Genomic DNA, 13,222 nt, shown 5'->3' on the forward strand with positions numbered 1-13,222 from the left:
AAGGGAGGAGGGGGAGAAAAGAAAAAGAAAGAAAAAAGGAAAAGAAAAAAATAGAAAAAGGAAAAGGAAAAGGAAAGAAAATTGGGAAAAAAAGGAAAAGGAGGGAAAAAGAAAAAGAGGGGGAGAGAGAGAGAGAGAGAGTGCGCCGTTGAAATCCGCGGCGGCGACCGCGGGCTGGTCGTCCACGCGCGCGTTGTCGGGCGACACGCAGCGCGTCGCGCGGAGAGGGAAAAAGGGATGGGACATCGGGTGATCGGGACAGGGAAAAGTTTCCGGAATCTAGGGTTTAGGCTTTAGGAGGATCTCGAGCTCAACGACGAAAAACTTTTGAAAAAATTTTAGCGCGTGATTTATTTCGGTGGATTTTGGGATGTTATAACACTCTTCCTACTGGAGTTGCTCTAATATCGTGTTATGCGGAGACGGATTCATTAAAGAGGCAAACACAATCATGTTACAGGGCTTAACAGATCCACATAAAGAAGCAAAGAGTATTTGTTTCATATTTACCTAAATCACTAAAATCATATATGTATGATAGAGAGGGTATTTCTTAGTAATGAAAACAAGTGGTCGACTGGTTGGCGATGTTCTTGCCCTTACTACCTCTTTTAAACTACAGTAGTATTGTTTTAGAGTTGGGTACAAGAATTAAGAAGGTGTATGCACTAAAACGAAGTTACTTAATTATGCAATTGAGGAATGGTAATATTGGAAATAATAAGTTGACTAAAACTTGTACAATAAGTATTTCAAAAATTATAAAATTAAAATTTGCCTAAAGCAACAAGTATTTTGCATCAAGATACTTTTTCTCCTAATCATTTATTATGCAAATTGAACATATTTACTAGTACATTCTAAATCTAAAATCATAAACCATCATACGCACCATTCTATAACACGAGTTTTCATATCCCACCGCTCTTTTACTCAAATGGTCATTTATTCAAGCGGGCCGCCGTGTTCGTCTAAACACATGTTTAGGGCTTCATTTAGTTTTTTAAGTTGTTGTCACATCAAATGTTTGGATGTCAATTTAAGTATTCAGATGCTAATTTAATATAAACTAATTGCATAAGTTGCAATCAAGGTTCTAGACAAATCTATTAAGTATAATTAATATACAATTAGCAGATGGTTATTTTACCAATTAGTTGTCAAATTATGACCTAATTAGACTCAGTAGACTCGTCTCGTGATTAACTCACGATTTATGAAATTATTTTTATAATAAATTTATGTTTAGTACTCCTAATTGGTGTTTAAATATACGATGTGACGAAATTTATGACTTAAACTTAAAAAAGCAAACGAGACCTTAGTCCAATTAAATAGCCGTTTTATGAAGGTTATTATCAGTCACTGTACCTGGCTGATTAATGCCAGCTCGTTCAACCTTAACATTTCGTAGCTACGACAAGATCCTAATTGACAAAAGTGAAGCATCATGATTTCATTTCGATCCAAGACAGAGAACTGGCTTAGGGGGTGTTTAGTTGCGCTCCGTAAAATTTTTGAAAAAGCATTTTTTTACATTTGAAGTACTAAACATAGACTAATCACAAAAATAATTACAGAACTCGTCTGTAAATCGCGAGACGAATCTAACGAGCCTAATTAATCCGTCATTAGAGGTTGTTTACTGTAGTATTTCTGTAGCAATTTAGCGTCTAATTACAGCCTAATTAGGTTCATTAGATTCGTCTCGCCATTTACAGACAGCAGTCGCTATGCGTTTTTTATTTCGTCTAGATTTAAGTCTTCATGCAGGTGCCGGAATTTTTTTTTGGAATTTTGAATTTTGTAACTAAACACGGGCTTATTCAAAAAAAGACAGAGAACTGGCAAAGCTTATTCGTACTGCACACTCGTCTCTCCAGATCCGAAACGGGGCGCAACTTCCCTTACTTTACGTTCACCACGTACTGCCATTGACATCCGGGTCCCACAACATGAGAGCCCCACCGGTCAGTCATACCCACTTCCCCCGCAGAGCCCTCGTCCTTATCCCCAATCCACACCGGCAGCTGCCCATCCCACCCGTCCCCATCTGAGCTCCCCGTCGGCGTAGGTCCCCACCGCCTGACCTCCCCTCGCCGTCGCGAGACCGAGCAGCCAGTAGCCGCAGGAGTAGGTGCTCCGTGTCCCGCCCTCCAATACGCTGAAGGGGACGCCACCTCCCCTCTTCGCACGGCACGCGTGGTGTTCGACGGAGAGCCGCACGGGACTAGGAGGTGGGAGCCGGCGGCCCGCCCATGTCGACCGGCGCGGACGGATCGGCGCTCGCCCCCCCGGCCCTCGACCCGATGCCGGGCCCGGAGCCGAACCGTGAGCCGCCCGTGCCGCAGGCTCCGGAGCCGGCACCGCAGCAGGAGATGGTGGCGTTGGAGATGGAGGCGCCGGCGCCGCAGCAGGAGGCGGTGGCGTTGCAGATGGAGGCGCCGGAGCCGGCGCCGCAGCAGGAGGTGGTGGCGTTGCGGATGGAGGCGCTGGCGCCGGCGCTGCAGCAGGAGGTGGTGGCGTTGCAGACGGAGGCGCCGGTGCCGGCGGTTACCATCGTGATCTCGCGGCCAGGGGACGAGGTTCAGGCGCCCGACGCAAAGGGCGTCTCCCCAGCGTCCTCCCCGCAGGCCGGTGGCGGCAAGGCCACGGCCGCCTCGGTGTCGGTGACTGCTGCGGTGGCCGCGAAGGAGGCCGAGCTGGCGAGGTCCGACAGCTTCGACGACTACGAGCAATGCAGGTAGCCCGTCGTTCACCCCGTTCGGCTGGTGGGGTGGGGGCTGCTCGCAGCAGCAGCCAGCAGCAGCGACCAGCGCGCAGCAGCCTAGCAGCCGCACCTCCCCCTCCTAGCAGCCGAGCAGCCGAACGGCAGCAGCAGCCCGCAGCAGCCGGAAGCAGCCCCCACCCCACCACCCCGTTGTGTGTTCAGCTGTGCCCAAGCTCGGATCATTTTATTGAATTGCTAATCGGGGAGGGGACGGGAGTGTGCTTTCCCTGGAAGTGTTCCAATTTTGTATATTGAACTTGTTAGGTTTAGCAGTTGCGCGTTCAACTGGACTTGTGATGGCGTTTGGTGATCCCTGTGCTAGGCGCTGCTTGCTCGTGCAGAGAATTGATTGTAGGTGTATGAACGAAAGTAGTGATTCATTTCTTGGAGTTGCCCCAGCCCCTAGCACATCAACATGACTTGTGATTACCCGAAGGCCGAAGCTTGCTTTTCTGACTCTGACAACACCAATTGATTTTTGGCTGCAGTGCAGATAGATGTTGTTCATCACTTGATCACAAACAAGCAATAAGTCTTTAAACATGCTAATTGCCATTTTACCCGTCTCTTTGTTAGTATCGGCCGCCCTTCCCCGTGCAGTTTATATGTGCTAATTTAGTTGAAGCGCTAAAGGGTAATTCTAATGAAGCTCATACATCAGTGTAGTTAGGCTGTTGTGGAGTGCAAAAGGGAATATAGAGAATTGATGGCAGCTATGTTATCTCATGGTCTTGTAGGTATTTGAGCTTTATCGTATGGAAGGTATGTTTTGCTTCCCAATGCAGTTGGTTGACCTTAATTGTAGATGCAAAGGATATTGGGAATAAATGTTTGAGCCAACATTAACTTTGTGCTCAAGCTTGCAGGTTGTAAGATTATGTACAGTACTGTTGTAGATTAGGACACCATGTCAATATATCTATGGAGTATTTAGTTCTAGTCTACTAAAGGCTAACTGGCAGCTTGGATGCTGCAGGGGAAAAATAATGTGAGGAAGCATGCTGTAAAGTGATAATCGACATCTAGCTAAAGATTTTGTGTCCAAATGTGCTGTAAGCATAGACTGCACCTTTGCTTTGGCATCTATTGATGTTCTTGTGGAATCATCCTGCCTCTTTAGTTTGACATTTTCAATTATTCACAGGAACATTGTGTTTTGGTTATTTTGTTCCCATTATAACCACCTGAAATCAGTATTCGCTAGTAGTGCTAACTGCTAAGGGAGTTTGCGCTTTTTATCGCTTGTTTGAGAGGAATAATACTGGATACAATTAACAAGCCCATTACCTGGAGACCAGGTGTTTTTTCCTCGAGGATTAATAATTTTTCACTTCTGCAGAGTTTGTCAGCAGAAGACAGAAGAACCTCTGGTAGATCTTGGATGCAGGTGTCGTGGAGATCTTTCTAAAGCACATCGCACATGCATTGATGTTTGGTTTCGTACTAGAGGATCAAACAAATGTGAGATATGCCAGTAAGTCTTCTGCATATGTGGTTATTGACTGTTGCTTTAAATTAGTTTGCCAACCTGATTTTCCTTACTATACAGGCAAGTGGCTGTCAATATCCCTCCTCCAGAGACGCAAGCAAGTGTATGTTTACTATTTTGCACATTACATCATTCAGTATGTATTGGACTATTTTGAGAAGTATGCTTCCTAGTTCATGCGATCATTATGTTCTAACTAAAACTTATCTATGTTTACGTTTAGCAAGTTAAAATACTTATCGTATGTTCATATGTGCTTGTAGTTTTAGGAACACCTCATTAATTATGACAACACCATTTGACTCTGTTCTAGAAGTCCTCTATTCCACAATTACATAAATTAAGGTGATCCTGAAATTTGAGGAGTCACGATATTGATAAAAGTACAAAAAATACAACTGTACAAGTCGAATTCCTCTCTCTAGTTGTGAAATTTACTTGTTTTCATTCAGCAGACAAGTTATTGGGTTTGGAGGGTTGATTCGACTTATGGAAGGGGACGAGGAGGACGTGAAAGGGTATTTTTATGACTGGATACGATAAATAAGAAATTAATGCACGAATTTGACTCTCTATATGCAATAATGAATTACTAATCATGTAACCATGTGCAAGCTTTCAATTGTTCTTTAATTCTGTGCAACTTCGTTCTGCTTCATATTTTATTTTCTTTCTCTTTATATGTGTGCAGGGATGGTTTAGCCCACTTTGGGTTGCGTTTGCAATTCTGATTGGTGGTCTCTTATTGGACGTGCTGATATCTGTTTCCCTTGGCGTTTCCGCACTTCCTGTCAACATAATAATTGGTATGGAACATCTTTTGCTCTATTGTAATCCAATGTCCTTATGGTTTTGTTATTATTTAGCTTCCACTGAACCCAGAGAGCTATGATTGTTTCATGTAAAAGCAAAATTGCAAGTCACAGGGTGAAATTGAGTCGTGTGTGTTGTTATTGTTGACACTGGTGTCTAACATCATTTCATTGAATAGGCAGACTATTAAACGTAATTTTTTATGATTTTCCTAATCTTGAAGTCTAAAGCTTTAGCCTTAGGATCTTAATAGAAAGCTAGGGTTTTTCAGGAGAAGACAAGTGATTCAAAACTTGTGAATTCTGTGGAGCAATTATGGGCTTGAAACAATCATTTTTTTTCTTTGAGTAATGAATGTGATGGATAGTGTTTATATATGTATCAGCAACTCAAATTGACAGTTCCAAATTTTGACAGACCATGTGTCATCAGTGATTGTAAGTTCTCCGAGAGATCTATACCATTAGGTTTATTGGTATTGGATATGTTTCTTGTGCTTCATAATTTTTGTTAGATTGGAGTCATTTTCTCTTTTGATCAATTGTCTTGCTGCTGCTTATTCGTTGGTTGACTTGAAGAAGGCTCTGCGTGCTGGATGTTTTCATCGAGTCACCTCACCTACCTGATGTTTGCAGGTGTGCTTATCGTTCTCGGCTTGGGCACCGCCCTTCGTCTAGCTCTGGAGTGCTGTCAGGAATGGGGCTCGAGGAGGAATGTGAGCAACATGCCAAGGATGGATAACATACCGCCGACTGGGTACCATCCTGCAGTCGTATGATTCTAGGTCTGTAAATAGCGTAGAAACATCTAAGCTCGTGCTGGCTTTTGGATTGTCCTCGTGATTAACTTAATCTCACACGATTGCTGCTCGTCAAAGTCGAGCTCAGATTCAAAGCTTGTTGATCACGATCGGGGGTCATGCTCCAATGTAAATAACTAGTTCCTGATGCTGAGTGTTCGCGAGCAAGTGTTCATGCTAGATTGTCAGCCGCATTGTGGCTGTGGATGCAACCGGGCTAATCATGCAGCAAGAAGCGTTAGGTTTCTTCCGCCTCATGGTCTGTTCTGATCAAGGTTACCAAAAGCGCTAGGTGCTCTCTAAGCGCCTAAGCGGTGACCCTCCGCGTAGGCTCTAGGCGTGGTAATGGTCCGAGCACTGGACCATAACCGGACCAAACCATTTTACTAATATATATAACCATTTTACTAACATACATTATGCCACACCATACCACCTCAAATCACCATCTTTCAAAACCAAACTAAACCAGACCACATGCATGATGCATCGTGCAACCATTGGATAGAAAGGTCCACAAAGCAGCCCAAATCCAAGTCGGAATGGAAAGCACACTTGCGCCCCTCGGTCGCTTGCACCCTTCCATCGGCCACCCTCATCTCAGGTTGCAAGCGGCGCGGGCCTCTCTGCCAGCCCAATGGGTCAGACAGCACCGCTAATGAAATTAGTCCCACATCCCAACCCGCTTAGCTAGAGTGGGCCTCGTGCGGGTAACCCGCACATCCCAACCCGCTTAGCTAGAGTGGGCCTCGTGCGGGTAACCCGCACATCCCACACAACCCACTTAGTCGTCGCCCTCCCCGGTCCCAGCTCCTCCTCCCCCATTGGTGCGCTGTACAGCTGCGCCGCCATGGGCAACCCTAGCACTGCCCCCTCGGCGTTGCCGTCTGTTGCGGCACTGCCTCCATTGCCGCCGCTTCCTACATCGGGAGACAATGCTTCGTCGCCCTCAATAGCACTTGTGCCGATGCCCATGGTGCCCTGTGCTAGTCCTTCTCCACCTTTGAGGTCTCCTGCCATGCCTATGTGCTCATCTTCAACCGCCGCTGCCGCCGTGGCCGCGGCCACAGCACATCGAGAGGCAATCAGGGAAGGAGAGAGGAGGAAGCCATCACAGGTCACATCGAGAGCCCCTGATGTGATCCACGAGAGGATGAGGTGCCAGATCAGGTGAGTGACGGCAATAGATTGAACTGAAGAAGAACACGAACAGTTGGGGTCTGCAGATTTGCTTCTGGTGCTAGCGTTTGCTGTTTAGACCTACAGATTTACTTTGCTTGTACTAACGTACTGCTATTAGTACTTCTAGGACCTTGCAGATTTCATTTCTTAATTTTGGGGATGATATAGAGATTTCAAGCACTGTTCCAAGAATGCAGTGACTGGTACATGCTTTATGAATGAATGTCCTTATAGGGGCTCTCACAGTTCTGTTCTTCTTTGTTTACACATATACTAGTTTACTTGCAGTGATGCTTTGTTGCCCTGATTGATGGTACTGTAGTCAATTGCTTCCATACACAAGTTGATGCTGCTTGTTTAGAATATTGGCAAGCAGTGATGCTTTATTGCCCTGAACAAAGGGTGATGTTAATTGAAAAATGCTACTGCACATTCAGAACTTGTGCAGTAGTGACCTGCATCTTCTTGTGAGATTGGTCAATCCATTCATCTTTTCTGCAGGTCTTTTTAAATGTTTCTTAATGCAGAACCACATGTGCACATCAATTTCGTGCATTGCTGATCCACCTATCTTCCTCCGCTATCAGCTCTAGGACCTGCAGAAGTTGGTGCAGTCATGCCTGAACCAGGCTCAGCAAGCTCTTTTTTCATTTTTGCCTAGTTTTCTACTTGCAGCTGTGAATGACATTTCTCCTTCACGTGGCACAAAGAACTAAGAAAAACTGGCTGTGATTAAGTAGTTCAAGTTGTATCGTTCTGAGATGGTTGTTTGCATTGGTAAAAACGCAGCTTAGCTTGATAAAAGGTCCTTCGAGTGATCTCAATTCCTTTGAACGTATCAACATGTATTCAGATTATATTGATTTTTGGGAGTCCATCTGAGATTTGGTTTTATTGGAGAAAATGTTTAGTTTATGATTGATAGGATTTGGTTTTATCCGAAATTAGTTAGATCATGTGCCATATTGCCCTGTTGTTCATTGTGGATTGTGCATAGGCAGGCTATATATATATGTGAGATTGTGCACATGCCTCATGTTGCTGTGTCCAACGCTCGGTGCCCTGCGTTGCGCAGCATTCTACATGCGCTTCCTGCCATCTTGCGGGCCACCGCGGACACCCGCAACAAGCACGCGGCGTCTTGTGGGCTGCCGCAAATATCCGCTAAAAGCTGCGTCTTCTTTATTTTTATATTTTTCAAAAAAAATTACAGAAATATATTTTTGGTTTTAGATTTTACAGTTCTATACGGCAGAGGGGCGGTAGGGATCTATATGTAAATAAAAATAATTTTTTTTGCGCAGAGGTCCTTGGCGGGTGCCGGGCGGCAGGTGGCGGGGCGGTAGGGCAGGCAAAAGTTTATTTCCTTTTTAGTTTCCAAAACAGTGGAATTCTAAATTCAATTAAAAATAATAGAAAAATCAGAAAAATGCAAACTAAATTTTGTTAGGTTTCTTAAATCAAGATCTACAGAGGAAAATACTCATTCATGTGAAATGTCAATTTTGCCCCTGCTAAAATTTTAGGTTGTGTTTAATCTAGTTTATTTTGTATCTGTTGTTCTGTTTGTCTAAAAATCCTAAAATTTTTGTGGTAGCCTACTCTTTGCATGTGTATTCCACTGGAAAATTTTCAGGTGCATAGGCTAGGTGCATATTTGTGGATCTATTATTGTTGGATTTCCATCATTTAGCCCTATGATGGAAATCCAACAATAATAGATCCACAAACATACACCTAGGCTATGCACCTGAAAATTTTCCATTGGAATACACATGCAAAAAGTAGGCTACCACAAAATTTTCAAGATTTTTAGACAAACAGAACAACAGATACAAAATAAACTAGATTAAACACAACCTAAAATTTTAGCAGTGGTAAAATTGACATTTCACATGCATGAGTATTTTTCCTCTGTAGATCTTGATTTAAGAAACCTAACAAAATTTAGTTTGTATATTTCTGATTTTTCTATGATTTCTAATTGAATTTAGAAGTTCACTGTTTTGGAAACTAAAAAAGAAATAAATTTTTGCTTGCCCTACCGCCCCGCCACCGGGCGGCAGATACCTGCCGCCTGGCAGGGGGGCGGCAGGCTCCCCCAGGGATCAAAATATGATTAAAAATAAATTTTATTTATATTCAGGTCCCTACCGCCCTGCAGGAGGACGGTAGGGGGCCGGCCGCCCCGCAACCGGGCGGTAGGGGTACAAAACTGTAAATTATGAAACCGAAAATATATTTCTGTAAAAAATGATTTTGAAAAATATAAAAATAAAAAAAACGCGCCAAAAGCTAGCGGCTGCTGCGGACGGGTACTGGGTATCCCTACACCGCCCCACTTGCATTCTGACCCTCATCGGCTCATCCCCGCTACCTGCAGGACCGATGCCCAGTCGACCCCTCCTCTGCCACCGCCCCAGCATTGTATTGAACATTGGTTTTGATGGCTACAATGGTTGGGAAGGCCATTTGAGCTCAGGGAGTTTCATCTCTAGCCGTGGGTAAGGCTCTGTGGTGATATGCATGCCTAATAGCTCTTTCTGATATCGTTTAAGCGCTGAATTGAATTTGATTAGCAATATTGAAGTAGTTACGATTCTAGTGATGGTAATTTAACATGCACAGAATTTTCGCATTTCCCTTCTGAATTTAGATTTGTAACAATCCTCTTAGCAAGCCTTGATTCGCATCAATACAGTTACAAATGGCAACGCCTAAAGACAGTGTTCTTTTTACAGGTAGAAGACTCAAAACACCATTGGCGAAGCCTGCATAGGTGGGTGAGCTGGGCCGTCTCTACCAGAGCTCCATTCCACTTCAGCCCGACCCACTAACAAACAACACCACGACGGCCCATGAGCGTCACATTCTCGGGCGTCTTTTTTATTTTTATATTTTTGAAAAACATTTTTTACAAAAATATATTTTCAATTTCACAATTTACAGTTTTATACCCCTACCGTCCGGCAGGGGGGCGGCAGGGACTTATATGTAAATAAAAAAAATTAATTGCGCGGAAGCCCTGCCGGATTTTGGATCCTAACCGCAGGTAATAAATATTTCTCAACTTTCTCGATCTAAATTTTTTGTATGCTTAATTCTATAATTAGTGTATGCAGCAGTAATGATATTTTAGCGATTTAGGTAATGTTTTTAATATAATTTAGGTAGAATTAAGATTAGTTTTTAGAATAACCAATTAGGTTTACCAACAAATTTTGTGGTATTGATTAGTTATTTAATACGAGAAAAAATTTCGAGAAATAGTCAGAAATTGTAGAAAATGTTAGAAAAGTATATGAAACATTCAGATAAATTTTAGAAAATGCAGAAAAATTTAGAAAATGTTAGAAAAATATATTTATAAAAATATATTGTAAAAAAATTGTAGGAAATGCAAGAAAATGTTAGAAAAGTTTATGAAAATTTAAGATAAATTGTAGAAAAATGCAGAAAAATTGTAGAAAATACAGAAAACTTATATTTTTTTGTGTTAGGTATGACCGAAGATACGCCAGCTCTACTTGACGGAGTCATAGACTCGTCGCACCGGTCCTTCCTTGCAGTGGTTCAGCGCGTGAAACTTACCGTGCTGCGTCCACGTCCACCAGCAGAGTTTATTCCTGTTGACCCACGATGGGTGCCCAGGTGATATGTCGTCGGATTATGTTTCTAAGAATACGCTTGTTTTGTATACGTTTCGTACATAATGTACTTACCTTTGATCGTTCTATTTTTCAGGTTGAGTGAGGCTAGTCTTCTTATTATAGGTCGTCTTGCTGAGAGTGGTTCAGTAAAGCTGAATAGGTCCCTAATGACGGCTCTGGTTGATAGATGGAGGCTTGAGACAAACACCTTCCACCTTCCTTGTGGGGAGATGGCACCGACCCTACAGGACGTTGCGATGCTGCTGGGTCTTCCTATCAGTTGGGATGCCGTAGGGTCTCGTGTCGTCCCGCCTACGTGGTTGGACGATCTAGAAGAGCGTTTTGCAAATATTGACATCGCGATTGATGTAGAAGAGCACCCAAAAGCAACAGGGCCTGCCAAGGCATGGATCCTGCAGTTCCAGGTACATACCTTGTTTTGTTACGATTAATGTTAGAGTTATGCTTTTGACTAGTGCAGTTATGGTTTTATTTTATAATTGATCTCGTACTCATAAATGTTCATCTTTTCTATGCAGCCCAACAATTTGGCACATGATGCTGATGAGGATAGCGTCACTCGATCCCTTGAGGCATACCTGTTGTGGTTGTTTGGATACATAATGTTTAACAACTCACACGGGGCCTATGTGGATAGGGTGCTTGTGCCTTACGCACTGGAGATCACAGAGGCAGCTGTGGAGGAAATGCCTCAATACAGTTGGGGTGCAGCAGTACTTGCAGCCACGTACCGTGGCCTCTGCAAGGCATCGGTGCAAAATAAGCACAATGCAATTCTTACAGGATGTCCGATTCTGCTACAGCTTTGGTCGTACGAGAGGATAACAATTGGTCGCCCGCTTGTCGACCACTCACCGTATGAGCTTGATATGTACGGTGACACCGAGGACGATAGGCCCACCATGGGGACTCTCTGGTACGCTCGTCAGGTACGGAAATGACTGCTACTCGTACTATTCTGTTGGCAATTCTGTTGCTTTGTTTCACCCTCTTTGTATTTCTTATTTGTACAAATTATTATTAATTTTGTGTAGAAGAGGTGGGCCCACGTACAGTCTCGTCGGGCCTATCCTGAATTTGTGGCTGAGTTGGATCGGTTGACACCTGAAGATGTCGTGTGGGAGCCCTACTCCGAGTTGGCTATAAACACTCGTGTACCGATCGGGATATCTTCGGTTTGCTTTCAGGACCATGCCTTTTGGATGACAACTACAGCGTTGGTGTACGACGTTTACATTGAGGCTCACTGCCCGGACAGAGCCAGGAGACAGTTCGGTCAAAGGCAGTTGTATCATGTGCCGTCAGCATTGGATCGAGTCGAACGCCATGACCACAGGTAACAATTCATATACTATTTCAGTGACTATGCATTGTATAGTTAACTAATCATATTTGACTAAACTGTTTTCAATATTTAGTTTATCGAGGACTGGGCAACCCTTCTCCAACATGTGGGTGACAAGGGTGCAGCCTTGGGTCGATGGCTGGGACCAGGCAGAGGAGAACGTGGTGCTTGCGACCCCTGCACACACGGATGCTTCGTACAGGGCGTACCTGAGCTGGTACCAGCCACAGACTTGTTGCCGCTTGATATATGCTGACATGCAACCACAGCCGCATGTTGCGACATCACAGGATGGCTACGCACGACATAGGGATGAGGCATTAGCTGGGGCGGTGAGTCAAAGTTATCATCTGAAAGTGATCTAGGCCCCTGAGTGGGTTTCGGTGGTTAATGACAAAACACAAGTGCATTTAATCGTGTAATTAAGCATATGTGCAGGTGGTGAACATGTATATGTGAATCAAGTGACGATATACGACCCTCAAAAAGGAAATGAAAAAGCGGAGTTCAAGTTTACTCAAGAAATTAGATTTTGAATTTGAAATTTGAGTATAGGAACGCCGTACTATCAAGAGGGACTTGGTTCTAGGGTTTCGACTTAGATCTTGTGCTCAAGAGAACCTATACAAACGATTGTGACCCACAAAACAACTCAAAAGAGCCATAAACCGAAGTTTCTCCCTGCCTTACCCGGATACTCTGGGTATAGGGCCGGATACTCCGGACCCCATTGCCCGGAGTGTCCGGGTGCTGTTTCCGGGCTGAAAAATCAGGGTTTCCCGGAGTCTCCGGGCATATACCCGGAGTCTCCGGGTACCCTTTCGCCCAACGGCTATTTTTGGGCTGAAGACTATAAATACCCCCTCCATACCCCTTCAGCCCTCTCCTCTTGCCACTTTGACGAACAGAACTCAAACCTAAGCCAAAAAGAACTCAAACCTCTCCCTTCTCCATTCTTGAGTGATTCCCTTGAGGGATTTGAGTGAGAAGCAAGCAAGAGCAAGGATTAGTGCTAGTGAGCCTCATTTCCATCTCTTGAGCACTTGGTTTTGGTCAAGCTCGCGGATTCAAATTTGTTACTCTTGGAGCCTTGTGCTCCTAGACGGCTAGGCGTGCTTGTGATTACTCAACCAAGATTGTGAGCTGCACAAGA

At 44.1% G+C, this 13,222-nt stretch overlaps 2 protein-coding genes across 5 annotated transcripts; both read left to right on the forward strand.

Moving 5' to 3' along the window:
- The first annotated feature begins 2,014 nt into the window (after positions 1–2,014).
- On the forward strand, positions 2,015–6,065 carry LOC120650742 (E3 ubiquitin-protein ligase MARCHF11-like). Of its 3 annotated transcripts, none has more exons than XM_039927984.1 (6): positions 2,015–2,743; positions 4,110–4,244; positions 4,320–4,362; positions 4,715–4,777; positions 4,951–5,065; positions 5,708–6,065. In XM_039927984.1, the coding sequence occupies exons 1-6, from the start codon at positions 2,259–2,261 to the stop codon at positions 5,848–5,850; spliced, it is 984 nt and encodes a 327-aa protein (XP_039783918.1). In that variant the 5' UTR covers positions 2,015–2,258; the 3' UTR covers positions 5,851–6,065. The 3 variants fall into 3 exon arrangements, with proteins under 3 accessions (XP_039783918.1, XP_039783917.1, XP_039783919.1); XM_039927983.1 differs by having other exon boundaries at positions 2,021–2,743; positions 4,712–4,777; XM_039927985.1 differs by lacking the exon at positions 4,715–4,777 and having other exon boundaries at positions 2,022–2,743.
- A 575-nt stretch (positions 6,066–6,640) lies between these two features.
- LOC120650743 (actin cytoskeleton-regulatory complex protein pan1-like) lies at positions 6,641–7,947 on the forward strand. 2 transcript variants are annotated; one of them, XR_005665791.1, is made up of 2 exons: positions 6,641–7,041; positions 7,581–7,947. XR_005665791.1 is itself a non-coding variant. In XM_039927986.1 (2 exons), the coding sequence occupies exons 1-2, from the start codon at positions 6,722–6,724 to the stop codon at positions 7,562–7,564; spliced, it is 330 nt and encodes a 109-aa protein (XP_039783920.1). In that variant the 5' UTR covers positions 6,641–6,721; the 3' UTR covers positions 7,565–7,947. The 2 variants fall into 2 exon arrangements, 1 of the variants encoding a protein (XP_039783920.1); XM_039927986.1 differs by having other exon boundaries at positions 7,555–7,947.
- The last annotated feature ends 5,275 nt before the right edge of the window (positions 7,948–13,222 follow it).

This window comes from Panicum virgatum, chromosome 9K (genome assembly GCF_016808335.1).
Source record: "Panicum virgatum strain AP13 chromosome 9K, P.virgatum_v5, whole genome shotgun sequence".
Classification (NCBI taxonomy): Eukaryota; Viridiplantae; Streptophyta; class Magnoliopsida; order Poales; family Poaceae; genus Panicum; species Panicum virgatum.